Genomic DNA, 27,142 nt, shown 5'->3' with positions numbered 1-27,142 from the left:
ACCGTACGGTCCCTAGCATCCAGATGCTCAAGCTTCAGTGGGGCCCGAGCTGGGATTCACCACCAGAACAGCCTGCTTCTGAAGCCCTGGGTCTCAGCACAAGCTACTGCCCTCTGGACAGCGGTGGAGCTTTCTCTCTCTGCTCCCAGCCTCCTTCTGTGTCTTCATCTCCTCCTAAAAGAAGGAGAGGGCTAATTATGATGCCAAGTCGGCCATGGCGGACCTGAAGTCTACTGGACATCAGACAGAAGCTTCCTCTTCGGGGCTGGGGGCCCCTCGCCCACACGTAGAAAGGAGGAGGGAGGAGGGAGGAAGGAACGTCACCCAACGCCCCTCACTCTCTCCTTAGCTCTTTGGAGGCCAAGTGGCCAGAACCCCTCGGCCAGCACAAGGCCACCTTGGGGACCAGGCTGGCTAGGGACAGGGAGAGAAGGGGGACGGTAGGAGGTTTGAAGCAGTGTTCCTGCTTCCTAGCACACTGGCTCCCTACATTCCCATCCGGTCAGCCTGGACGCTGCAAGACTGAGTCCACCCCATACAAAAACAAAAGCCGATCGTTTCCATTATAGAAAACCCCTGAGACTGCGGGCTGCTCTGCCTTCCCTCTTGGCCAGTGTGCCCAAGGCAGGGGCCAGGAAAACGACAGCTGTCCTGCCCAGGGGAGAGAAGTCCCAGAGTCCTTGGCCTGGGCCCTCTCTGGGGCCATACCCTGCAGAGCAGCCCAGAGGGCCTGGCGCCCACTTACACCCCCCTGTCTGCAGGGAGCCCTGCCAGATGGGAGGCTTTGGCTCACGGCCTCTGCCCCAGCTCTGCAGGCCCTGTGACCTGTCCTCCTGGGACCCCCCCGGCCTGTCCAATTGAGGTGACCCTTCCCCCTTCCCAGCAGAAACCCAGACCTCTGACCCTCATTCAAAACAAACCAAACAAAATGTGGAAAGAAAAAAATCCTCCACAAACAGCCTCAGAGATGATCGTGTGTCTGCCCCAACACACACACACACACACACAGACACACACACCCCAGCCTTAGCCATGCAAGGCTGCAGCCAGGCGTTCACATAAACAAGTTGTTGGAGAGTGCTTTTGTTTATGAAACATTTAGGTTTCCCTCAACTTCCTTGAAGGGGAGGGGGTGGACTGTTTCCTAGTTCTCTGTCGACCAGGGAATGGAGAGGGAGCCCGGGGTTTGGCGGGATTTCATTTCTCCCTCGGTGCTTGCTGCCAGGTAGAATCTGGGGGAGGGTGTGCAAAAAGGACCGGAAAACACAAGGGGGGGGGTCCCTCACCCCCGCGGGGAGGTCAGCACGTGGGCCTGGCCGGACCGCCCCAGGCCCGGGCTCCCTTCGGAGGCCCGGCTGAGAACACAGAGGGGACGGTGACTGATGCGCCCCGGCCACCTCCCTCGGCTCCCACCTCCGGCGCCCGGGAAACCAACGAATCGGCCAGGAACAAAGGCGGGGCTGCCTCCCCAAAGCGGGCGACAGTTTTGCTTTTTTTTTTTTCTTCCCTCCACCCCCCTCCCCCCCCCCACCGACCCTAGCGCGCAGCCTGGCAGGTTTGCGGTCCGGGCGGCACCGGGGTTGCGGCGGGTACCGCCGCGACGCCCGCGCGGGGCAGGCCCCGGGGCGCATGCGCGGGCCGGGGCGCAGGAGGCCGCGGCCGCCCGCGCAGCCTCGCTCGAGCCGGTCTCCGTGGCAACGGGCTCGCGGGGGGGAGGGGCCGGGCGGCGTGGGCTGCGGCGGCTGCTATTTCTGCCGCTTCCTGTTCCTCGCGGCCACGTCGCCATGGCAACGGTGTTACTCACCGCGGCCGCTTCCCGGCTCGGCTGGCGCGCGTGACCCCGGCCGCCCGCGCCCCCTCGTCTCTCACTCGCTGCGCTGCCGCTCTCCACCCCCCGCCCCACCCCACCCCACCCCGGCGGCGTCCTCCTCCGGCACCCCGGTCCGTCCAGCGCGCCCCGGCGCCCCATCCTTCCCCTGCTCCCCGCCCCTCTCCGCCGGTGCCCGCGGCTCGGCTCGGGAGGGGGGGGGGTGGAGAGGGCGGCAGATTGATGGGGGACGCTTATTAAAAAACATTGTAACCGTTTCCGTTTTTATTACGTTGACAAGGGAGCGTTATTTACTGTTATTGTTTGCCGAGCTGGCCGCGCCCGAGCGCGGGCGGCCTCCCGGGAGCTCACCTTTCGGGCGGGCCCGGGGAAGTCGCGGGTGGGAGCGGGAGGCGGGGGCTGGCGAGGGGCCGCTCCCCCCCGGGCGGACGCGGCCCCCCGGGGGGCCTGCCCCTCGCCCCTTCCCCCCCCACCCCTCCAGCCAGCCCCGGCCGACCCCCGCCGCGGCGCGTGTGCGTGCGCGCGCGGGGAGAGACTGCAGAGGCCGGGGACTCGTGCTGAAGGAGAGAGGCAACAAAAAATAAAAAAAGGAACAGATGACTTCATTCCCGGGAAGGCTCCGTCCTACGTGGACCAATTTCCTGGGGACTGTGGTGGAACAGCTCCGCTGCCGTTGGAAGCACTTAAAACTAAACCAGAAAAAAGACCAGAAAATTCTTCAGCATTGCCTGAACCCAGCGAGGGCAGGTTGGTGGCGTGTGAGCCCTGGGTTTGCGGGGAGGAGGGTCGAATTCCTCCACCCCCCCCCTCCCCGCTGGGGCTTGGCTTCCAGCAAACCTCCCCACCTCCCCGCTTAGATTCTCTACCCTGAGAGGGTGAGCGACTGCCCCAAGGTCACACAGCCGGGTTTCTTTTTTTTTTTTTTTTTTTCTTTTTATTCTGCTTAGACCCTTGTAGGGACAAAACCCGGCAGAGGCTGGTGAAGGAAAGCCAGTGGCTGGACTGGAAGCCTTGGAATAGGGCGAGGCTCAGCTGGAGGCCCAGTAAGGGAAGATTAACTCGGCCGGTCTAAGCTCTGGCTGGCCCGGCTCCTGCTCACCCCACTGGAGCCTTCAGCTGGGGGTGGGGGGGGTTGTGGAAGGTGCGGGTCCGTCTGTCCCTTGGGATCTGATGGGCCTGGAGGATGCCCCCCGCCCGCAAGCCCCTGCTGGGATGCTAATCTCATCCTGCTAATTAAAGTTTGCAGTTCTGTCCCTAACTCAGCTCCCCACTCTTGAACAGTATTAGCTGAGTTGCAAACAATTGCTGGTCCAGACAGAAGCCAGAGGAAAAAGGCCTCTGGAGTTCACGTTCTAAAGATAAAAAACGGATTTGAAAAATGTTTATACTTGTAAACAAACGACTCCTAATGAACAGAGCGAGTTTTGGAAACTGAATTTTCAGAACCACCCCCCCCATCCCCCCGCCGTCCCAGCCTGTTTTGTGGTGGTTTCCCCCACCACCTCCCCGACCCCCGTTCCAAGGACACGAGGCTTGGGATTTGGTGGATTTGGTCACTGCAGCCCCTCTTGGTCTCTTGACCTCAGATGATCAACCAGCGCTCCCCCAGGCCCAGGATCGCCTCTCCAGGCCGTCTGGAGTCTAAAGCGACAAGCCAGTTCCCCACTAAGACGTGTGGGTCTGGGGCACCACGGCAAGATAAAGTTATCTTCAGCTCTGTCCCAGCGTCCACCAGTTTGGAGCTGCAGGAGTCCTCCCTTGAGCGCATGAATCAGAAGTCGGGCTCCCAGAAAAGAGAATACCCCACCCCCAGTCCTTCCCCAGTCCTTTGCTGCCAGCGCTGTGATAGGGGAAGGCAGGACCGCCCTCCACTCCTCCCCATGGGCTGGCCTTCCAAGCAACACTCATCTCTGGGAGCAGGTTTAGAGTTTAGCTGATGTGAAAGTCCTGCCCCTGGGCAGTGTTTGAATAGGACCGAAACGACAGATGACAGCCAGCGCCGTCCAGAACTAGGAGCACGTTGGAGATGATGCAGACCAACCACTCCTGCTTCCCTATCTTACAGGTGGGCAAACTGAGGCCCAGAGAGGGAAGGAGACCTGACCATTGGTTAGGACCCAGGTGCCTTGCCTTCCCTTCGGTGTGCATTGCCCCACCCTGATTCTTCTGTGGAACCCCCTGTGTGATCCGAAGTTCAGGAGCTGGGGGGCACCTGGGTGGCTCCGTGGGTTAAGCGTCCGACTTCGGCTCAGGTCATGATCTCGTGGTTTGTGAGTTCGAGCCCCGCATCGGGCTCGCTGCCGTCAGCGTGGAGCCTGCTTCGGATCTTCTGTCTCCCTCTCTCTCTGCCCCTCCCCTGCTCGCGCGCGCTCTCTCTCTTTCTCAAAAATAAATAAACATTAAAAAACGTAAGCAAATGACCGTACCAGCCCTGGGTTGTCTTAAGCCCCCACCCGGCAAAGATGGGTCCACATCCTAATCCCTGGAACCTGTGAATGTGACCTTAGTTGGAAAAAGGGTCTCTGCAGATGTAATGAACTTAAGGATACTGACGGGAGCGCATCCTCGATTCCCCAGGTGGGGCCTCAGTGCCATCGCGAGTGTCCTTATAGGAGACAGAAGAGAAGGCAGGGTCGACACCAAAGGGGGGAAGGCCAACTGAGAGGCAGAGAGGGCAACGCCTGGAGCCACCGGAAACTGGAAGAAACGAGGAAGGATTCTTCCCTGAGTCTCGCGACACGGGACACGGTGCCGCTGGCACGTTGATTTGGGCCTTCTGGCTTCCGGAACTCTGAGATTAGTCTTGTCGGCCACCAAGTGTGTGGCCATTAGTTCTGCAGCCACAGGAAGCCCATACGGCGGTGATGCTGGCTGTGATGCCGGGGCGGTGGCCGTGGGAGCGGCGAGGGGGACGCTGGTGATGCGGGGGGGGGGGGGGGAGGCTGTACTCATTTGCCGGGGCCGCAAACTCTGTGGCTCGAAGCAACTGACATGTATTGCCTCGTAGGTCTGGAGACCAGGATTCCAGGATGAGATGTCAGCAGGGCCGTGCTCCCTCTGGAGGTGCCAGAGAAGGAACGTTCCAGGCCTCTCTCTGGGCTTCCGGTGCCTCAGGTGTGCATTGGCTACCGCGTGCACCGTTCACAACCTCCAGTCCCTTGTCCTCACAGGGTGCTCTCTCTGGGTCTGCGCGGCGGCGTCTGCCTTCTGGGTGTCACTGCCTCTGGGTCTACACTGCCCCTTTTTATAAGGACACCAGTCATACTGGATTAGGGCCCGGCCTAACGACCTCCTCTTTTTTTTTTTTTTTCTTAATGTTTATTTTTAAGGGAGCGCAATGGACAGAAGACAGGTGGATGGCCCCCTGTTTGAATGTGATCTTTCTCCACCAGACCCTTGGTGGCTCCGGGAAGCTGTGTCACAGGCTGGGCAGAAGAGCAGAGTCAGGCTGGCCTGGCCTTTCTTCCGCGAGCCCATAGCATAGGCTGAGCAAGCCCCCACCCCAGAAAGCCAGCCGGTCTCTGGCGGAAGACGGGCAGGGCCAGGCCGCTGGTGTTTTCCTTACCGGACACGACGACCCCACCTCCCTTCTCAGCCTATCTTTCTCTAGCTTTCGGGGGAGCGAGACTGACCATGACCGGAGCTCTCGGGCATTCCCGCGTCCGGTTGTGATGATCGGTGAGCGCACGCTCAGGCCAGGTACTCTCCTGCGCGCCCGGAGACAGTGGACAGCAGGACCGGGCTCCCACATTTGCGCCGCTCACGTTCTAGGGAAGAGAGAGACGAAGAGGAAAGAAACAGGCCCATACCAGGATCCAGGGAGTACGACAAGATAGGAAAGGAAAGGAAAGCAGGGTGAGGGGCTGGGCTAGGAAAAACCAAAGGACCGGAGTCACTGAGGTGAGGGGGTGACCGTGGACCTGGTGCAGTGACGGAGTGAGCCCCGGGAGAGGTCCACAGCTGGGGGAAGCAGCAAGTGCAAAGGCCCTGGGGTGGCTCATCCTGCTGTCCTGAGGTGGGGGAGCAGCGTGCACAGGCCACCTTGAAACCTCACGGCTTTTCTACCTCCGCCCGAAGCCAATGGAGGCGGGGAGGGGCGGGCGAGAGCGAGCCAGCCGAGGGCTGACTTGTGTGGTTAAAGAATCTCAGATGGTCGCGGTGGCCTGGTCAGGGACAGCAGCGCCGGGGAGATAAAAAACGGCTGGATGTAGGGTGTATTTTGAGAAAAGCCACCAGGATTTGCCAAAGGATGGGCCGTGGGTGTGGAAGACAGAAGAATCAAGGATGGCTGTGTCATCATGAACAGTGGGAGGTACCATTTCCTGAGCCCAAGGGAGCCGTGGGGGTGTGGTGGGGAATCAAGCGTTGCCGTCTCTGAAAAGCCCGTTGGATGCTCCTGTAGTACGCCCTCAGAGCTCTCACTCCCCGGCTTAATCCACACCAACCCCCAAGAGGCGGATTCTACTAGCAACCCCATTTTTCAGATGAGGAAACTGAGGCCCGGAGAGGGGAAGCAGTCCTCCCAAGGGTGGGAGCTGGTGAGGTCCAGCCAGGGGGCTGAGACGCCAGCCGCCAGGAGGAGGCCGGCTGGTCCAGAGGCAAGGGAAGCGGGGAAGTCAACCCAAGCAGGAGGGGAGGGGCGCTGGCCTCACAGTGCAAGCAGTCCTGGGACTCCAAGCGGGACATCGAGGAAGCGATGACCGCTAAAGCTGAAACGTGTGTGTGTGTGTGTGTGTGTGCAGACCATGACCCCAGAGGGATGGCCCAGACCCAAAAAGGGTGAGGAACACCGTCCCCCTCCCGCCCCAGCACTTCCCCAGTCCTTAAACCCAGGACTGACTCCATAACTGTGCCGGAAGGCTCCAGACTATTCCATTCCCAGGCTGGACTACCTCCGGCCTTCAAGGATCAACCACTCCCATTTAAACCCTCGGCCCTAGCTGGGCTAATTATTCCCAGATGATCTCAGTGCTGCCAACACCCCTGAGGGGTTATGGCCATTAGCCCCCTTTTACAGAAGTGGAAACCGAGGCGCCACCGGTGGTAGACCAGGACTCCGAGTCAGGACCGACGCCACCCAGCCTATGTTGGTGCACTGGTGGAGAAACGGGGGCGGTCCCGGCAGGTGCCTTACACGGAGGGCCCCGTTGGGTCCTCACAACAGTCCTCAGGGAGGGCAGCTGCGTTATCCCCATGTTACAGGCCAAGAAAGGGAGAGTCCAGGGGGAGGGAGTCAGTTACCCTTAATTTTGTACAACTAGTGAGCGGGTGAGATTCGAACTCAGGATGGTCGGACTCCAGGGCCCAGGCTCCCGTGAACCTAGGCGAACAGGAGAGTTAGGTGAGCGGCAGGCCTCACCACCCCCACGTCCCCATCCCCCAGCGTGCCTAGGTGGCCGCAGGGCACAGAGGAACAGACGCGTCCCTGGCCTCCCTGGTGGTCACTTTGCAGGCCCGATGGCCAGCCTGGCTTCTGTCTCCTCGCATCATTTCACTGTTACGATCTGTGCTGCCCCAGCCTGGACCTGACTCCCCTGCCCTCGGGGCTGCCCTCGATTGCGGGTCCCTGCAGTACAGTGACCGCTGGGAGGGCATTCTGGGGATACGAACCTTCCAGAAGCTTTGAGCCGCTCAGGGTTGCTCCTTGCCCCAGAGCCTCGGAAAATGCAGCTGCTGAACCCTGGGAGACTACCCAGCCTAGAACCCCACGCAACCCTGGCCTTAGCTTAGGCTGAACCTGGAGGTGCCTCCAGGGGCGGGAGGACCCAGGGAAGGGGTACGGGGGTCCTCCTGGGGGGGGTGTGACCCTCACCTCCATCACTGCTGCAGTGAGCATGCCTCTGTGTGTGTGTGTGTGTGTGTGTGTGTGTGTGTGTGTGTGTTAGGGTGGGTAGGGTGAGCAGATAACAGCAGGATGGGAGAGGCCGAGGATGGGAAAGAGAGAGAGAAGAGAGACACAGGAAAGAAAAAGAAAGCTCAAAATACCAACACGGAGACCCACTGGGGAGAGAACCTCACAGGGAGGGGGAGACCACAGAGGGAAGCGGGACGCCGGGAGGGGCCAGCTGGGGAAGGAGGATCCTGAAGGCAGAGCTCCAAGGAGCAGAAAAGAGAGAGGAAAGGCAAAGGAGAAGAGAGAGAAGAGGAAGAGGAGGGGGAGGGGAGGAGGAGCAGGTGCCCAGAGTACAGCTGGGGGCCCTGAGAGGGGGGCTGGGGGCTGAGGCTGGGGGGGGGGTCTCAGGGGGGGCCCAGGTGGACAAGGCCAGCTCTTTCTCCCACCTAACATCCCGAGTCAGCCCCGGGGGGTTGTGGGGAGGCAGGTGGCCAAAGGTGGCTCCCTCAGCCGCCACCCCCCCCAACTGGCCTGGGGAGAGGACTGGCCCTAGGACCCCCAGCAGGGAGGAACACAGTGAGGTCTCTCAGGGCTTCAAGTTCCCCACTGTTGAGCCCCAAACTCCTTGCACCAGCCTGGGCCGTGTGACCTTGGGCGGGGACTTTGCCTCTCTGGGCCTCCGAGGCTCTGGAAAGGTGCAGCGCTCAGTGTGGACCTGAGTGCTCAGGGGCTGCAGGGGTGCTGGGGGCTGCTCAGAGCTGGCAGGGTGTCCGTGCCCAAGGGGTCTGGACTGTTTGAGCCCGTGTGCCTCCCCCACAGTGTGGGGTGACAGAATAGGGTCTGAAGGAGCATCTCGGTGGCTCGGTTGGCTGGGCGTCCGACTCTTGATCTCGGCTCAGGTCATGATCTCGTGGTTTGTGGGATCGAGCCCCGCATCCAACTTCGCCTGCTTGGGATTCTCATTGTCTCTTTTTCTCTCTCTCTCTCTCTCTACCCTTCCCCTGCTAGTGCGCGCGTGCTCTCTCTCTCTCTCTCTCTCTCTCAAAATAAATAAATAAACATTAAAAAAAAAAAAAAGAAAGAAAAGAAAGGATGGGGTCTGCGGTTCCCAGCCGCAGTGACCATGAACAGAGAGATGTGCAAACTGTCAAATGCTGAGGACAGTGGTTTGCTTATCCAAAATGGTCACCCACAAAGGTACGTTTAGGTCTGTGCCAAATTGAAGGGGGAAGGGACGAGAGTTGAGAATGCCTTGAGGGACCCGGACTACCCGGATCAGGAGGACTCTGCAGGCTGGACCCCCTCCATGGGCTGGGCACAGGGCGTCGCACTGGGGGTGGGGGTGGGGGTCAGGTTGGTCCCTAGGGAGTCCCGGAAAGGCATGGGCGTCCAGATGGGCCCCACTGAAGGTTAACCTTGGAGACAGGGACTCCAGGAACCCCCTAAGCCCCAGCATCCTTTCCCAGTCCCTCTCCCCCCGACCCCAACTATTGTCCAAGGGCGGAAGGATTCAGGGACGGGGAGGAGGCTGGGGTCCCCGTCATCCACCCGGATTTTTCCCCTTTCGCTAAAGGCCAGGAAGAGGGGTGAGGGGAGAGGAGAGAGAGCGGGAGGCAGGGAAGGAGAAGGGCAAGGGAGAGGGGTTGGAACCTTGAGGGAAGCAGCCCAAGGAAAGGAGTAATGAGAAGAGGAGGGAGCAGAAGCTAGAGGCAGTTCTGGCTCCCGCAGCAGCCCATCTTCCGGAGACAAAGGCCCTGAGGCCGAGGAGGGGAGAGGAGGGGGGAGGCGCAGGGAGGGGGAAGGAGGGCTCCAAACCAGGCCGAGACCCTGCCCCTCATCCAGCTGCGGCTCTGACCCCAGGGAGAGGGAGAGCGCTCCAAACTTAAGAGGGAAAAAGTCTGCCAGCTGCCCTTGGGGCTGTCACAACAGATAAAACCTCATCCAGGCTTTACCAGGAGCGCCCCTGCACACTAATGCACAGCAACGAGCTAAAAATACTGGCTGGAGTGGAGAGGAGGGTGACAGGGGGAGGAGGGGGCGGGAGGATGGAGGAAGGAGGGAGGAGGAGGGGGAGGAGGGAGAGGCCAGGGAGGAAGGAGGAGAGCGGGGCTGCAGGTCTGGGCTCAGGCAGCCCCGGTTTTCCAGAGTGTCCTAATGACCCAGATGTGCAGACACGCAGGGAGCCGGCTGCTTTGGGAGTTGCAAATCGCCACCTCCAGCTGCCCCTCCCCGGGGACGGAAGGGGTGAGGTGGGAAGGAGAGTACAGGGGAGAGGCGGGGATTGCAGAGAGACCCGAGAAAGAGGAGGACACCTAGGACGCAGAGCTCTGAAGGGCAGGGGTTAGGGGTGGAAGGGGAGGTTGAGGGAGGGAAGGAGGGAGGGAGGGAGAGAGGAGGGAGGGAAGCCCAGGAAGTGGAATGACCCCGGGGCTCTGGGGCACAGGCCGAGGGACCAAAGGCACCGGATCTCTGCCCTGTCCTTTGCCCTGGATCCTGGGGAGCTTGGCTCTGGGGGTCTGGGTTGAGCGCCTGGGCCTGACCCCAGGCCTGCTTCTGGGAGCACCCCTTCTTTGGTCCCTGGAAGAACGGGCCTGGTCTGGCTCCTTGAAAAAGACCTTCTAGTGATGGAACCAGGGCCTGGAGCCCCGCCCCAGCTAAGCCTTGCCATCTGGTCTCCAGAACATTCTAGAGAGGGAGGGACCCATTTTGTCCCCATTGGACAGATTCACTCATTCATTCAATAACATCCATCGAGCACCTTCTCTGTGGTGAGCACCAAAACCCGAGTGAAGGAGGATACGGCTGGGTAAAAATCCAGGAGCGTGGCCCCCAAGAAGGAAACTGAGGCTGAGAGACAGTGAGGTCACTAGTCCGAGAGTGATAAATGGCAGAACAGGATTCAAACCCAGGCCCAGCTGACCCCAAGCCGCACGGATACACAGGGCTGCCTTGCAGCTCCTGGGCCAGCGTCACTGAGGGCCAGTGGATGGGGAGGCAGGGACCCCAAGGGACCCAGGGCCCGGGAGTTGTGTGAAGCAAATCCTACGTCTCCTGGATTCCTTAGTAGCCTGGGGGTCTCATCCCTGTGCGTGACGCATTTAGCACACTCCCAGCACACCGCCTCCGGCAGAGCGGCCCCCGTGGGCAGGTGTGCCCTCACTGGGGCAGACGCCGCCGGGCCTTGCAGGGCTGGGGGCCACTGGGGGAACCACCTCACCCCTCTGCTAGACAAAGCCTCTTTTCCGGAATTCGCTAACCTCGGTTCATCCTGAGCTGCCACCGGAGTGCTAGGAACGGTCCTGCGGCCTTGTGGGGACAGGGCGACAGGGTGGGCCAGGGGAGTAGAGTGGGCGGATGCGGTCTGAGCCCCGAGCCACTCTCCCCGGGCACGGGAACTCAGGCCTGTCCCCTACCTTCTGTGCTCCTCAGTATCCTAATCTCAAAAATGGGCCACCATGATGTCTTTTTTTTTAAGTTTATTTATTCTTGAGAGATAGAGACAGAGCATGAGCAGGGGAGGGGGAGAGAGAGGGGGAGACACAGAATCCGAAGCAGGCTCCAGGCTCCGAGCCGTCAGCACAGAGCCCGACGTGGGGCTCGAACCCACGAACCGCGAGATCATGAGCCAAAGTCAGACGCTTCACCGACTGAGCCACCCAGGCGCCCCGAAGAGGTTTTGATGAGATGTCTGCGTAGAGAGCCTGGCGAGAGCCCAGAGCAAACACAGCCAGCGCTCCCCAGAAATGCCCATCCTGACCACCCTCACTCTGCCGCCTTGTCCAGTTCCTCAGCAGAGCCTCCGGCTGCCATGTTTACCAGCGGGGGGGCCTCGGGCGGTGACTTACCGGTCTGGGCCTCAGTTTCCCCATATGCACACGGGGAGGGCGGTGACTGCCTCGTGGGACCACGGCAAGGGAGCTGGAGGTGACGCTGCCGGCCATCGGAGCGCACAAGGGACGCGCTCTTGGGTCCCGTGGCATCCCCACTCTCCACGGCATCCCGTTCCCTTCCCGTCTCCCCCACTGGACCCCGGGCCCCCCACCCAGGGGTGCCTGTCTCCCATGCGCCGCTGCACCTGGCCCGTGGTCAGCCCCCCTTAAGTGGCCTGCTTCTGTCTGGTGAGCAAATGGCTTCAGCGTCTCCCCGTCACCCGCGTCACATGCCTCTTCTGGTCTCTCCGCATTTGCCTCACTGACAAGAGCGCATGGTCCCAAACCCTGCCCTGGGATAAAAGAGAAGGACGCCCAGGCTTCCCACCCACTCCTGCTTGCCCGGTGGGGGCGGGGGGGGGGATTGGGCACCGGCTCGAGCTCTTTCTGCTCCCCTGGTCCTTGTCTGTACCTTCCAGGTCCCCTCCTTGGTGGCGGCTCTGTGCTGGGGGAGGGGGGCAGTGGGACAGTGGCCACCTGCAGCTGGGGGCCCTCGCCCACGGCACACAGAGCACTGATGTGACTTGAAGAGGAACAGGGAGGAGGAGGAAGAGCCAGAGGGTCCGAGAGAGAGCCGAAAATGAATTACCAGGACGGCGGGCTGCTGGACTTCAGTTATATTTAAGTGGTATATATCTGGCCTTTCCTTACATTTTTATCCGGCTGTCTTGCTCGCCGTGGAACGCAGCCCCTGATTCTTAGGGTTTTTCCTCCTTCCCTGTCTCCTTTGACTGCCTCGCTCCCTCCCGCAGCTCCAGCTGTGGGCGCGTGTGTGCGCGTGTGTGCATGCGTGTGTGAGTGTGTGTGTGTGCGCGCGCGCACGCGCGCGCGCGAGACTGGGACAGCGGAGCCTCCTCTGGGGGCCAGAGGGAAGGAGCCGCACAGCCGAGCAGGAGAGCCAGACAAGTGCCCCAGTCCCCAGCACCCAGGGCCCAGCGGGGCTTCGACCAAGGTGACAGGCGGCCGGCCGGGGCCGCGTGGCTGTTTGTTTGATTTCCCCCTACTTCCAAACTAGTTGAAATTATACACCGAGCATCCATTTAATTAAGTTTTCCGGTGTGTGGCATAATTAGTAAGACACATGACTGGTAGTGGGTGGGCGGGCCCATCCCTGCTCTCGCCGGTTAGAATTCTCAGCCCTCGGGCCACAAAATATGGCAAGTTGTAATCTGGGGGCCGGAGGAGGCAGGCGAGCTGCCGCCTCCCTCCCTCCCTCTGCAGTCCTCTAACTCCACGTGTGGGGTGTGGGGGGTGTGCGAGGGGCGGGGGCGGGTGGGAGGGCTTTGTAGGGAAACTTCCACTCCCCTGGTGCCACAAACTGAGCTCCGATGAAGCTCAGACAGAGCCTCGCCGGCACAGGGACCTCAGAATCGGGCAGAACCAGGCAGCACGGAACCGGAAAAGGGGCTGCGCCCTGGCCGTGGCATCAGTGGGTTATCCGAAATGGCCTGTTTCGGGGACACGGTCGCCCAGGGCCTGTCTGCCAAGGGGTCTGCCCCGCCTCTTGGCCACAGTCGAACCAAAGATCGCCAGTTACGTGGACGGGGAGACCTGTCCAGGGTAGTAGGGTGCCCCCCTCTCCTGTAGACCCTGGTCCCTTCATCTCTCGCACTCATGCCCGCTGGACCTCGGGAGGACGGACCTGTGGCCTGGCTGGTGCTTCTCCGTCCCTGACGGGCCAGGTGGGCCACAATGGCAGGCTCCCTCTCTGAGGAGGAGAGAGCTCTGTGCTCCCTTCTTTTTTTTTTTTTTTTTAATGTTTATTTATTTTTGACAGAGAGAGAGAGAGAGAGAGAGAGAGACAGAGCATGAGTGGGGGAGGGGCAGAGAGAGAGGGAGACCCAGAATCGGAAGCAGGCTCCAGGCTCTGAGCTGTCGGCCCAGAGCTCAAGGCGGGGCTCGAACTCCCGGACCGTGAGATCGTGACCTGAGCCGAAGTCGGACGCTCAACCGACTGAGCCCCCCAGGCGCCCCTGTGCTCCCTTCGACTTGGAGGAGGTTTGGACTGTCAGATTCCCAACTCCGGAAGCACTTCTAGGACTGTTACACACACACACACACACACACACACACACACACAGACTAAATTAGAGAAGAACGTTGGTGGCTCAGTTAGTGAAGCGTCCAACTCTTGGTTTTAGCTCGGGTCAGGATCTCAGGGTTCGTGAGTGTGAGCCCCACGTGTTGGGCTCTGTGCTGACAGCATAGAGCCTGCTTGGGATTCTGTCTGTCTCTCTCTCTCTCTCTCTGTTCCTCCCCTGCTTGCTCTCTCTCTCTCTCTCAGGGAAAAAAAAAAAGAAAAATACAAAATAGACCCTAAAGGAATATTCCAGCCCATGGTACGCCTGGGGAAACTGAGGTGCAGGGAGGGGTGGGGCCGTGCCCTGGTTACTGACTGAGTGAGGGCGAGACTGTTGGAGGAGCTCCCCCTTGAAAGCAGCTCCCCTGCTCCCGGGCGGGCCCGCCGTGTCGTCGGGCCCCACTCTCTGCGGTGACGGGGGCAGTGCCGCTTCGGGGGCACACGCACTCGGATGCGCCTTGGGGGACACAACTAATTTTAACAACAGCCTTAGGAAAAGACAAATCTGTCCCCCCCCCCTTTTTTTTTTTGGCCTCCTCGGGGAAAAGAAAGGTGTGTGTGCGCACACAGGATTCAGGGCATCAAATACCAGGAGGCCGGGACTCGGCCACCGCCCAGACGCGTGTGCCCCAGCCACACGCCGACTTCGGGCACCGAGGGCCCCGCGTTTGCTCAGACACCCGGACTCCCGGCCCCTGGTGCCCAGCAGTGTCTCGATGTGACCTCTGGGCCACCGTGGGAGGCCGCTGAGCAAAGAGGCCAAGCCAGGCGGCCCTGAGCCGGCTAATGACCCCCGGGGACCTCAGCCGCCTCCCTGTCAACTGTGGAGGAGGCCAGACCAGGCGGGGAGGGCACCGGGCACACTGCCGGGCCCGTGCGGCCCTCCTGTCCAGACGCGGGGCTGCCTCCCCAGCCCAGGCCCAGCTGACAGACAGACCAATGAGGGCACGTGGCCCAGTTCACCCTGCAGGGACCCACCTTGGAGCTTGGGGGGGGTCCTTGCGGGACTAGGAAGCATTTGGAAACTCTCCCCCCCCCCCACCCGCCCCATCCTTTTCCCTTCCAAAGCAGGATCCGGCCTCTTGAAATTCTGCACACTAATAAAATTGTAACTAATTTACATCCGAGATGGGAGTGAGTGGCAGCGGTTGTCATGGAGACGATCTCCAGGGCCCTGGCTGCCTCCGCCTCTTGGTGCAGCCGAGAGATCAAGAGATCCTCGCTCGAGCTCTGCAGCTGGGGCCCGTGTCCTCTTGCCTCCCGGGCACCCTGCCCTCCTTCCCCCACACCGGGCAGGCCCCGAGGGAACCGGGGGGTGGGGGACAGACACCCTCAAACACACGCCGGCCAGAGCGGCTGGGGCTGGGTGTGTGCCCCGCCCCGGCTTCTCTCACCCTGTGGGCCCCCGCTGGCTTTTCTCACTTCAACTGGAGGCCCTCCCCCTCCCTCCCCTCCCCCCCCCCCCCCCCCCCCCCCCCGACGCAAGGTAAACAATTGGCACTCAGAGCGGGGACAGTTGGCAGGGACCGGGCAGAGCAGCAGAGCCCTGAGCTACCCACAAACCTGTCCTCTTGGGGTCCACTCTGGGAGAGAGGTTCCCTCCCGGACCCCCAAGGGTCCAAAAGTGAGGAGACGCTCCCCCTGGTCTCACACAGCTCGGCCGCCAGAAGGGAAGAGGTCAAAATAACGGAGCGTTAAGTCTAAGCCATCGATGCTCCGTGCTAGGCCCCTCCCGCGCGCGATCTCTTTTCAACTTCAAGGCCACCCAGCGCAGAGGGTAATATTTTAGCCCCCCATCTTCTCAGTGATGGAACGTTCTCAGAGAGGTGGGTGGGCAACACCCAAGTTCAGGCCCCCGGTAAGCACGGGGGCCAGAGGCAAAGCCGCATTTTCTGACTCGAAAACCATCATGGGGAAGCTTATAAGCTGCTTCCCAAGAAAGCATCTGAGCAAAATAATGATGACAAAGCAGAGTGCACGCAACCAGAGAAGGGCTGAGGGCACAGAGGGACCCTTAGGAATCATGGAATCTAAATCAGGTCTTGAGAGGGGCACCCGGGTGGCTGGGTCGGTTGAGCGTCTGACTTCAGCTCAGGTCATGATCTCGCGGTCTGCGAGTTTGAGCCCCGCGTCGGGCTCTGTGTTGACAGCTCAGAGCCTGGAGCCTGCTTCCGATTCTGTGTCTCCGCCTCTCTCTGCCCCTTCCCTGCTTGCTCTCTGTCTCGCTCGCAAAAATAATAAACATTACAAAAATTTTTTTTTCTAAATCAGGTTTTGAGGGAGGAAAAGAGTCCCCCCTCCAGGAGATAAGTGGGAGAAGAACATTCCAGGCACAGGAAACGGTGGGCAGGGGCCTAAAGGAGAAGGTCGGCAGCGGGGGTGGGGTGGGGGGTGGGGGGGTGGGGGGGGTGGAGGGGGTGGGGGGGGTGCGGAGGGGCTTTGCTCGCCAAGCTGGGCCTCCGGGAACCTATCCTACAGATGAGGAAATAAAACCCTCAGGGCCAAGCAGGCCTACCCTGGCAGTCGTGGGACCCAGGGCAAGAGGACAGATGGAGGTCCCCATACCAAATGCCTAGAATTTGCCAAGCTTAGCGATCTGGCACAAAAATGACTAACTGGACACCGGTTCTAGACTCCTTCCTTGACCACATACCTTGGCCAGGCTCGCATTCGTGTCCTCGTGTCCTGGGAATTTTGAGCCGGAACATGAGAATTCAAACAGAGAGCCAGGCTCGGGGCAACCCCCGGCCCCAAAAGGGAGGTCTGGGAAACGCAGGTTCCTAGGCCCCACTCCAGACCCGGGAGACCCTGCTCTTGAGGGATGGGTCCCCACATGGTGACACTTTGACAGGTTCCCCAGGTGACGGTTGCTTATAAAAAGCTGGAGAAGCTTCTGTTGAAGGTAGTAGGGGAATCTCTAAGAGGGGGCGGGTAACATGATAAGATTTCTGTTCTGGAAAGATAGCCCCAGCTGTAGAGCAAGAGAGGAGAGGCGGGAGGAGCAGGAAGGGCTGGGGGGTGTGGCATCCAGGTGAGAGAGGGCAGAGGCTGGGGCCAGGGCAGGGACAGTGACAGGCTGTCAGCAGAGGCTGAGATTCGGGGCCTGGTGCTCGTGAGGTTTTGGGGCGAGCCAAGATCCAGGGTGGCTCCTTTGGGATCATAAAATCTAATCAGGCTGCCGGAGGTCTGGACAGACTTCATTAGGCAAGAGGCTGTTCCCCTCTGCCTGACCCCAGCCTCTCTGGGGCCCTTCGGTGTCATACTGAGGGTCAACACAAGGTGATGGGAGGGGGGGGACATTAAAATCTCCCCCACTCCCCCGCCCAAGCCTGCAGCCCTGCAGGGGAGGCTAGGGCGAGCTGCACGGAGCCGCAGGCCACCAGCCCTGCGTGGTGCCCGTGTTCCAGGCCCGGCTTCCGGCGTGGGGGTGGGCAGGAGGGGAGGCTTACTGCTGTGGGAGGCCTTGCTTCCCTCCGGAGAACAGCAGACCCGCTCCCCTTCCATACCTGGTTACGCTGCTGCTCCGGAAAGCATCTTGGGAATAAAAATAATAGCCGTGGAAACAACAGCAGCCATGCTTCCCACGGACCGAGCGCTTGCGGCCTGCCAGACGCTGAGTCACACGGCGAGAAAGTGGCGGAGATGGGGCTGTTAGACCCTAAGCCGTGGGCTCCCAGCCAGTCTCCCCTGTGCCAAGCAGAGAGGGCATTGAAATTCAGCCCCTGCCCTCAGCGTGCTCACAACCCATTTGGGGCCCAGACTGCTCTAGCTGCGTCCCTGGGAGCATCTAGAAGGCTCCGGAAAGCCCGTGCGTCTCTGGAAGGCTAGGTCGCCAAACGGCAGCTTTTCGGGCCGTGTGGGGCTAGACTGTATTTAGGAGCTTGTAGGCGCCGCTGCGGAAGGCATGACTTGAGCTGGAGGCTGAAACAGCGGTCACACTTGAACGAGGAAGAAGTTGAGGGGGCATCCTAGGTGGGGAGTCGCAGCCCGGGCAAAGGTGTGGGGGTGCGAATGTACCAGGAGCACGGAGAAGGTCAACAGGCCGGAAGGACCAGTCACGGGAGCCGGGGCCCCAAGGTCAGGGCCAAAGATGGACGCGTATCAGCCCAGGCCGGGCGTGTACCCTCACGCTTGTGTGCAGTCAGTAGGATGCATGCGGGAGATGCATGGAGGCATCTGTCATCATCGGCCCCGATGGCTCCCGACTGTTGGGGACAGGTCTGGGGAGTTCCCCAGAACAAGAACTATCCAGTAGGAGGCATCCTCTTGAGGGGGACTGAGCTGAGGCTCTCGGGAGATTGGAGGCCTCCGATCTCTCCCGAAGTCTCATAACCAAAGTCTCATAACCAGGTGACAGATCAATAGCCCCGAGTCTGGCCCGACTGTCCCCTGCCTGTCTCCAGTAGAGGTGGACACCCTAGGTTCCAAACTCGCTCCCCCATTTACTGTGCGACCTTCGGCAAGTTTCTTAACCTCTCTGACTTCAATTTCCTTACCCACTGGGTGGGCATAAAAACACTCCCCCTGCTAAAAGTTTGTGGACCGGTTTTAGGAATAAATGAGGCAATGCAAAGAAAGCATTGAGTGGAATACTCAACTGCAGAGTTCACGTGTGATGCGTGCCGGTTCCCTCGCTCCCATCCTCCAACCCTGGACAGGTCAGGTGTGGCCACAGAAGGTTCTCCCTTGACTCACCGTTCGTGCTTGCAAATCTCACTGCTTCTGTGTCATCGACAGTGGAAGTGGATCATAGGACGTAGATGTGGTTGCGGGTGGCCTTTCCACTGCACACTTACACTTATGATCCATTGAGAGTTAATTTTTGTATAAGGTAGGAGGTTGAGGTTCATTTCTTATCAAACAAATGTCCAATTGTTCTAATGTCGTTTGTTGAAAAGAGTATCCCTTCTCCATTGAATTGTATACAATCTTGGCCTCCGTCACTTTGCTGGCCTTACTACCTGCTCCTTTGCGCCTTTCATTTATTCATTTAATGCATACCGAGGGACAATTGGACATGTGTCTATAAGGAGAAAGAGAAGGGGGGTGCCTGGGTGGCTCAGTCGGTGAAGCGTCCGGCTTCGGCGCAGGTCATGATCTCACGGTTTGTGAGTTCGAGCCCCACGTCGGGCTCTGTGCTGACAGCTCGGAGCCTGGAGCCTGCTTCGGATTCTGCGTCTCCCTCTCTCTCTGCCCCTCCCCCACTTGTGCTCTGTCTCTCTATCAAAAATAAATACAATGTAATCATAATAATAATAAAGCCTAATCTATAGAATAAAAAAAATTGATAAATTTTACTTCATCAAAAATTTTTAAACTTTCACTCCGCAAAAGACACTGTTAAAAGAATGGATAGACCAATTGTAGATTGCGAGAAAATACTTGCAAATCACACATCAAACAGGGGACTTGTACCCGGAGTACATAAAGAACTGCAGAAACTCAACCGTTCAAAAGCGACCCAACTTAGAAATGGGCAAAAGACTTGAACAGACACTTCATCAGAGAAGATAGACAGATGACAAATCAACACCCGAAAAGACATTCAACCTCGTTAGCCATCGGGGGCGTGAGAGTCCACACCGCAGGGAGCTACCACTCCACACTCACTAGGATTGCTACACAAAACGTGCTGACAGTATCCAGGGCCAAGGAGCCCGCAGAGCAACTGAAGCCCTGCAGATGGGAATGCACGATGGTACGGCCACTCTGGAAAACAGTTTGGCGGGTTCTTGAAAAGTCAATCGTATCTTTGCCTTTTGATGCAACTGTTCCGCTCCTGGGCGCGCGTCCCATGGAGTCCCCTGAACACTCCGGTCCATGCAAAGGCACGTGTGTTCACGGACACAGAGGCGTGAATGCTCACGGCAGCGGTGTTTGTGACGGCCCCAAATTGGAAACCTCCAAATGTCCTTCGATGGGTGAATGGGTAAACAAATTAGTGTATCCATACCATGGACCATTGCTTAACAATAAAAGGAACAAGAGCTTTTTGGGGGGTGACAGAACTGTTTTCTATCCTGTTTGTGGTAGGACTTGCACAAATTCATGCTCATGATAAAATCCCTATAACTGGGCCCAAAAGGAAGCCAATAAAAATGCAATTAAAAAAGGGGCGCCTGGGTGGCGCAGTCGGTTAAGCGTCCGACTTCAGCCAGGTCACAATCTCACGGTCCGTGAGTTCGAGCCCCACGTCGGGCTCCGGGCTGATGGCTCGGAGCCTGGAGCCTGTTTCCGATTCTGCGTCTCCCTCTCTCTCTGCCCCTCCCCCGTTCATGCTCTGTCTCTCTCTGTCCCAAAAATAAATAAAAACGTTGGAAAAAAAAATGCAATTAAAAAAAAAAAAGACTATGGAGGTCTCAAGTTCCCAGATAATTTCTTCCAGCAACCCACACAGGCCACAGCCCTCCTTTATAGCTTCTTTGAATGAGCTAGAACGCAACCTGTGCCCAAGCCCTCAGTTTTGCAAGTGGGGGGCCGGCCGAATTACAGCTCCACTTGCCCCCTCGTAGCACGACTGCACAGTGAACAACCTATACAGATGTCCATGTGGGCCCAGAACCCCCATGTTTCCTTCTCAGCTTCTGTTCTCCCCGCAAGGACAGAGCTTGGACAAGCAGTTCCCAGGGAGCTGGGGGTGATTGATGGGGGCGCCAGCTCGGATCTCCCGAGCACCTGCCAGGCACTGTGCTAAGGGGTCTACCAAAGTGGCAGTGATCGCAAAGTCAGCCACAGCAAGTGTATGAGCGAAGTCATGTTTACTGAGTGTACGTGCGGGCGGGACCCGAGCCCTCTTCATCCCCCCACAGGCTGGTTACCGCCTTCAGCTTACAGTGAGCGCCGCGCTGAGGCTCAGGGAAGCGGGGCCGGCGTGCCTGAGGCCACAGAGCCTGGGGCTCTGGTCCAGACCCGCCTGCAAAGCAGGACTGGACTTGGTGACCCATTGTTCACCCTGTGGGCTGTTTGGGCCCCTTCAATCCCATGGCTTAACTGTTCTGAGCATCGGGATTCAGCAGACGTAAGAGGGCACTTTGTTTTCTCCACTTCTCCATGGTTCTTTAAGATCAGTCCAGGCCCATCTCCTCCAGGACGATGGAGGTCCTTGACCCCCTCCAGGCTGGGTCAGACCAACTCCAAGAAACAGGATTCCTCACTCTCCCTCAGGAGCCCAAGAACGAACTGATCTCACCTGCACTCTGTCGGTGCAGTATGAGGACAGCATCCGGGACCCCGCCAGCCACTGCTGCGGCTACCCCACACCAGCCGACACCACGAGAAGGGCAGAGAGAAAAGAACGGCAGGGAAGCCAACCCAGGGCCTCACCGTCGTGGGCGCCTGGATCAAATCATGCCTGAAACCCACCACCGCCTCTGCATTGTTCTATCACACGGGCCCACAACTCCGATTTTGATGGGATTTTCTATCTGTCGTATCTAAGAGAGTTCAAACAGCTACAGAAATTCACCAAATGCGGACAGTAGCTATTTCGGGGGGGGGGGGGGGCAAATCACGAGCAAGGTTTCTCATTCTCTACTGTACGTGCTTTATATCGTCCGCAGTTTTCACAATAGCTTGCTGCAAAGTCAATGTTAGTATTTCCACCTGGAGCAAACAAGTTGGCTCCGAGCTTGTGGCTTCAAGAATTGGGTGGGTGAAGGTGTCAGTAAAAGAGGGAACTGGGGGGAGAGAGAGGGGTTTGGACGTGGGGCATAGGGGGCCTCTTTGGAGGCCCCCGGGGGGACTTTCGGGGGCTGGTGCTCAGGAGGGAGAAAGTGGGGTGAAGGAAAGTCAAGGTTGGGGGCCAGGTGGCAGGGCTGAGAAAGGTCACACACAGCAGCCCACGGCCAAGGCCCTGCTCGCCGGCTCTCCCCAAATCCTCCCCTCGGGGGCTGTCTCAGCGCCTCAAATATCCCCACTGTTAGAACTGATGAGTAAGGCCAGCTGTGAGTGGCAGAAACCATCAAGTCAAGCCGTACGTTTGTTGGAAGCAGCCTTGCAGCCACCTCCTATTAGCAAGGTGGCAGGGACCCCTCGGATCCAGTTGACAAGTTGATTCCTCAAGCCCGAGTCAAGGCTCTGAGGGTGGATATAAATCACAGCAACAACACGCGTCCATCGGAGGCTTTCACTGCTCAGAATGGAATCCTGCCTACGGTCTGCTTTGTTCTCATGCCTCCAGACGTGGTCCCCTTCCCTCCTTCCTCCCTTCCTTTCCCTTTTTTCTTTCTTTTTCTTTCTTTCTTTCTTTCTTCTTTCTTTCTTTCTTTCTTTCTTTCTTTCTTTCTTTCTCTCTCTCTCTCTCTCTCTCTCTCTCTTTCTCCCTCCTTTCTTTTTCTTTCTTTCTTTCTTTCTTTCTTTCTTTCTTTCTTTCTTTCTCTTTCTTTCTTCTGTTCTTTTCTTTCTTTCATTAAAAAAAATTTTTTTTCAATGTTTATTTATTTTTGAGGGGGTGGGGAGAGGGAGACATAGCGTAAGCAGGTGAAAGGCAGAGAGACCGAGAGGGAGACACAGAATCGGAAGCAGGCTCCAGGCTCCGAGCTGTCAGCACAGAGACGGACGCGGGGCTCGAACCCACGAACCGGGAGATCATGACCTGAGCCGAAGTCGGATGCTCAACCGACGGAGCCCCCCAGGCGCCCCGACCTGGTCCCCTTTCTATTGCCTCCTGCAGGTGCCTCCTGCCACAGCAGGGGTTGGGACAGACACCAGGGAGGTGGGGCTGAAAAGGCCCCTTGAGGGAGTGAGGGGAGGGACCCTAGGCGGGGGAAGCTTCTGCCCAATCCCCACATCGGCCCTGAGTCCACCCATGTGCCCCAAGTGCCCCATTTCATGTGCTACATTGATCATTACCTTGAACCCTCAAATATCCTATTGTGAGCCCATTTCACAGGCCAAGAAATGGAGGTTCAGAAAGGTTAAGTAATTTCCCCAAGGTCCCTAACTTAGTGAGGAACGGAGGTCTCTGGCCCACTGGAGCCCAGAGCCTGTGCAAAGGCCCTGAGGTGGGACCCAGGAACGGGAGGCACCAAAACACCTGTAAGGAGGCTGTGGCCTGAGGGGAAGTAGAAGAGGTCCTTCTCGGCTTCAGCCAAATCTTACTTTCTCAAGCCAAAGGCTGGGGCCTGCACAGGATGTGGCTTCGGGCTCAACGGAGCAAGGCTCCCTCCAACCTGGCCTCGGTTTCCTACTTGGGGAGTGAGGGGGATTTGTTTTCTCAATGACCCAAAAAACAGAGAAGGAGGAGGAGGCGGAGAGGGTATCCTTGCTCATGGGCCTTTTCTCCTGTCACCCGGGACCCACATCTCCCGGAGCCACGCGGCCTGGGGAGGGGGGGGGTGGCCAGCGAGGGTGTCATCGGGGCGAAGTTACAGGCAGGGAGCACCGGATCTTAGGCTCCTCCAGGGCGCAGGGTGGCTGGGCAGTGTCGCGCCTGACGCCAGGGTTTGGGGGACCCCCCGAGCGCGGTTCCCGCGGGCCCCGCGCGATGGGCGGGAGCGAGCGGGCGCGCGCGCGGACACACACGCGCGCGGGGGCGGGGGTGGGGACACACTCACGCGCACGCGCGCTCCCGGAGCCGGCGGAGGAGCCGAAAGGAACCAAGAAGTGAAAGTGAGCAACCTCTAGTGAAAGAAAAAGACATGCACAGACAGCCCGGGAATTGCTGCGGGTGCGGCGAGGCGGGCACGCCCGGGCGGCACACGCGGCGCGCTCCCGGCTGCAGGGCGCGTGATCGGCGGCCCCCCGCGGGCTGTCACTAGGCTCGCGGGCGTCTCCCAGGCCCTGCGGCGACAAGGCTGCCGCTTTCCCCGGTTCCTGCCCGCCCCCGCCTCTTCGGGCCCCGGCCCCTGGCCCCTGGCGCCTGGCCCGGTGGGTCGTGCTGCCCAGCCTGGGCTTTAACCTTGGCGCCCTTGGGGTCCCTCGGCCCCTCCTCTCCCGGTGCGTCTGCACGACCTGTCCCTTCCCAGCGGCTCCCAGCAGCACCAACGACCCTGCGTTGGTCGTTGGTCGTTGCTCAGGTGGCCTTGGCAAGAGGCGTCTCCCAGAGAAGGAACCTTCTGGGAGGCCAGCGGCCCCGGGGCCTCGGAAGGCCCCCTCCCCCATCCCTTCCTTCCCAGAACCAGCTTTTCCAGCTCGGCCGCACAGTCAGGTTTCTGGCGGGTGTGGATCGTTTTCTGCCCCTGGGGCCTGGGTGGGAAGCGGGAAGACCGAGAAGCTGGTGGCCCACGCAGTCTTCTGCCATTGTCGCACCCCCTGCGGCCTGCAGCGGCACCCCGGGGACCCTCGCAGCTGAAATACACAAACCGGGCCCTGCCTGAACAAAAAAAAGGCACTGGCTGCCGAGACTCACGAGTAGGGCCTTCTGCACGAACATCAGGTAGAAGCCACGAATAGCATTGCGAGGGGTGCTGAAATTTGATGCTCTTGGTGGGTTGCCAACAGCCCCAAAGCTTCTGCAGACACGGGGAAGGGCGTGGCTCCTTCCCGATGGTGAGGGAATTGGTGCGAGTGGGAAGGCCCGTCCCAGACCTTGTGCCCCACTCAACCAGGATGCGGAGAGACATTACCTGCTGGCAGCCTAAGGCGAGAAAGAGAAGTAAACAATCAAACTGTGCTGTGTGATGAGAGCTCCAGAAAAGGCCTGAGCCAGGGGGCATCTCAGAGGAGGTGACTGAGGGACTGAGAAGGTATCCCCTGCATCCACAGGGATGTGGGGGGCAGGGCGGGCTCAGGGCGCTGCCGACCCCGGGGGGCCCCCACCCCCGGGCTCTGCAGACTGCCAGGTACCGGAAAGCCCGAGATCCCAAGCCATCGAAATGAAGGTGAGGATCCCTCGGAGACTTGGGGCTGCCTCTCATCCTAAAGCTGGAGAGACTGGGGGTCTGAGAGACGGAGCTAGCTCTCCCAGGTCACCGAGCTCGCTAGAATTTGGGCCCTTGCATCCAGTAAGCGCTAAACGAATGGGACGTGAGGATTGGAATCGGGGCAGCCAGGTCAAGGTCCACCGCCCCTCTCCTCCCTGGCTTCCTACGGATCCTTACTGAGTACCTTCCACTGCTGCTTAAGACACGGAGAGCCCTGTAAACCAAAGCGTTAAGATAATTTTAGCTATGGTTAAGTGCTGTGACAGTGAGTGACCCAGGAATTCTTGAGAGAGCATAGATAGCGAGGGCCTGTCTGACGAGGGTGCCTCTGAGCTGAAGGACAAGCGGGGGGACCAGCCATAAGACAATCTGGGGACGAGCAGCAGATGCAAAGGCCCTGAGGCAGGAACATGCCTGGTGTGTAAGAAGAAGGAAAGACGGCCAGCCCTGTGGCTGGAGCAGAGCGGGGGCAGGGAGGGAGGTACGGTGCAGGCCACAGAGAGGAGTTTGGGTCTGATTTCAAATGCATACCTCGCAGGCAACCGCCGTGGAGAGGTCAAGGACAACTGCACTGGAAGACTGAACGCCCTGACCACAGCGGGCCAGAGAAGCGGCTCCGGGATCAGCACCTGGACTGAACACACTGCTCATCACACCCCTGACTCCTTCCTTCCGCCGCGGCATTTTCTGGAGGGCCCGCAGTCATCCAACCCCGGCCAGGATGCCGCTTTGGCTTGCAGAACCTCCGTAACCCCGTGTCCTCTGGATCACCTGGGGCCCTGCCCCCCCCCCCCCAGGACGGTCGTCACCATCACTGCGGTTGGAAGCGCCACGGTGGTGGGCGACATCTGGTGCGCACTCACCACGTAGGAGGTGCTGGCCTCGCCCTTTGGGTGTGTCTGTGAGCTCCGTGCCCACTTTACAGACAGGAAGACCGAGAGAGGCAGAGGCATCCGTCCAGGATGGCGCGCTTGACGCGCCCTTGAGTCGGATTCAGGCTCCGGGGAAAAGTCTGGGCCCTGAGTGTGGCGGGCTGGAATGTCCGAACCGAAGCCCGGCTGGGGCTGGAGTCTTTGGGGTGGGGGGGGGCCTTGGCGGGGCTGGGGAGGCGGAGACGGGGCTGGGAGGTCGCGGAAAGCCAGGGGCCGGAAGGCAGCCTGCAGGCCCGGGAGAGAGGGCAGACGTGAGAGGAGGACGCGCGGACCCCTCCGCCCCTGAGCAGGAAGTGGCGCGCACACGCTCGTGCACACGTGGCGCACGCGCACCGGCACGCGCCCAGGCAGCGCCCCCCCCCCCCCACCCCCGGGACCTGCACACAGACGCGTGACGCACACATCCAGGCACGGCCCGCGCGATGCACACACGCGCACGCACAGCCGTGCACGCGTGCACGCAAATGCACATGCGCAGGGGCGCGAACACGCCACATGCTCGCGGAACCTCAAAACAGACCATCTGCCCATCTCTCTCCTTAGCAATTATCATGGTGCATTCATTCATGCAAGGAGCATGTGTTGAGCCATTTTCGGTGCCTGGCCGGGGGCGGGGGCGGGGGCGGGGTGGGGAGGGGAGGGTGGTCCCTGCAGCCCCAGCTGAGAGGACCCAGAGAGGACCCACAGTCCCGACCCGACTGTCCCCCTGGCCGGCCTGAAGGCAGCGGTGGGGGTGTGCTGAACCGGGCCGGCCAGCCTCGGGCCCGGGAGGGCCCCACACTGACTCCCGTCCCGCCATGGGAGCTCCCAAGGGTGGGGCCCTCAGCACCCAGCTAGGGGAAGGAGGGGAGATCAGAGGAGGGGCCACAAGTAACACCCTAACTCTCCCCATCTTCCTCCCCTCCCCCTCTCTCCTTCCCTCTGCCTAATCCCCTCTTCCCCCAGCCTCTCCCTCCCTCCCTCTCTCCTTCTCACAAATGCGTCCCTCAGTTTCCCTATCTGGGCAATGGGCGCGTGCCAGCGCCTTCCTCACTGAGCTGCGAGGGGAATGCTTCACAGAGGGGGCTTGGGCCGCTGCCCTTCCTCTAGGCAAGGATCAGCCTGTGCCCCGAGTGTGGCAGCAGGACCCCCGCACCCTACCCTGCGCGCTTTTGCGCCCCATCCCCCTCCACACACACGCACACACTTGGCCACGTTGCTGCGCAGCCTGGCTGGTCGCACCCTCCCCCGCCTCGGTGGAGCTCCCCCTCAAGTCCCGGGCAGTGACAAGTGCGAGGCCCGCGGACCCCCCCTGACCCTGGCTGCAGGGCTCTGCTCACTGATCCAAAGAAGCTCTTTCCTTTCCCTCAGGCGCTTCTCTGAAGGATGGAAAAATCGATGCCCGCAGAAGAGCGGGTGCAGGGAAGGTACGGAGGGCGGCGCTGGGGAGAAGGCCAAGGGCAGGGGGGCAGTCAGGCGCCCGGGGTCCCACCCGCTGGGGCGCCGTTCCCCATCTCCCAGAACGGACTCGGGGGCGGGCGTGGCCAGCACAGGCAGGAGTGGCGCGGTTCTGTTTTGTGATACTTGGTCCCGATTACAAAAGCTCCACGTATCCGTCGTAGAAAATAAAAATCAGCAAATCCCTCCCCAGAGGTAGCCTCCCTGTTTAACGCACGTAGTAAATCCTTCCAGCCTTTTT

At 59.8% G+C, this 27,142-nt stretch overlaps 1 protein-coding gene and 2 long non-coding RNA genes across 4 annotated transcripts; 2 read left to right on the top strand and 1 right to left on the bottom strand.

Annotated features, from left to right (window-relative positions):
- Positions 1 to 214: 214 nt before the first annotated feature.
- LOC123381511 (translation initiation factor IF-2-like) lies at positions 215 to 26,826 on the top strand. Its single transcript, XM_045042724.1, is given in 7 exon segments — positions 215 to 286; positions 1,541 to 2,059; positions 3,415 to 3,502; positions 23,392 to 23,537; positions 25,330 to 25,405; positions 26,119 to 26,185; positions 26,772 to 26,826. Coding segments are annotated over 7 exon segments (1,023 nt in total).
- On the bottom strand, positions 2,065 to 7,674 carry LOC111557550. The gene is made up of 2 exons (XR_002737688.2): positions 5,461 to 7,674; positions 2,065 to 2,517 (listed from the first exon to the last, which is right to left on the bottom strand). It is a non-coding gene; the product is annotated as an uncharacterized LOC111557550 (long non-coding RNA).
- LOC105261105 lies at positions 2,436 to 5,467 on the top strand. 2 transcript variants are annotated; one of them, XR_890992.4, is made up of 4 exons: positions 2,436 to 2,575; positions 2,776 to 3,893; positions 4,836 to 4,942; positions 5,158 to 5,467. It is a non-coding gene; the product is annotated as an uncharacterized LOC105261105 (long non-coding RNA). The 2 variants fall into 2 exon arrangements; XR_002148543.3 differs by lacking the exons at positions 4,836 to 4,942; positions 5,158 to 5,467 and having other exon boundaries at positions 2,776 to 3,912.
- Positions 26,827 to 27,142: the final 316 nt, after the last annotated feature.

Source organism: Felis catus, chromosome D4 (genome assembly GCF_018350175.1).
Source record: "Felis catus isolate Fca126 chromosome D4, F.catus_Fca126_mat1.0, whole genome shotgun sequence".
NCBI classification, from domain to species: Eukaryota; Metazoa; Chordata; class Mammalia; order Carnivora; family Felidae; genus Felis; species Felis catus.
This window is presented reverse-complemented; position numbering and strand designations above follow the sequence as displayed.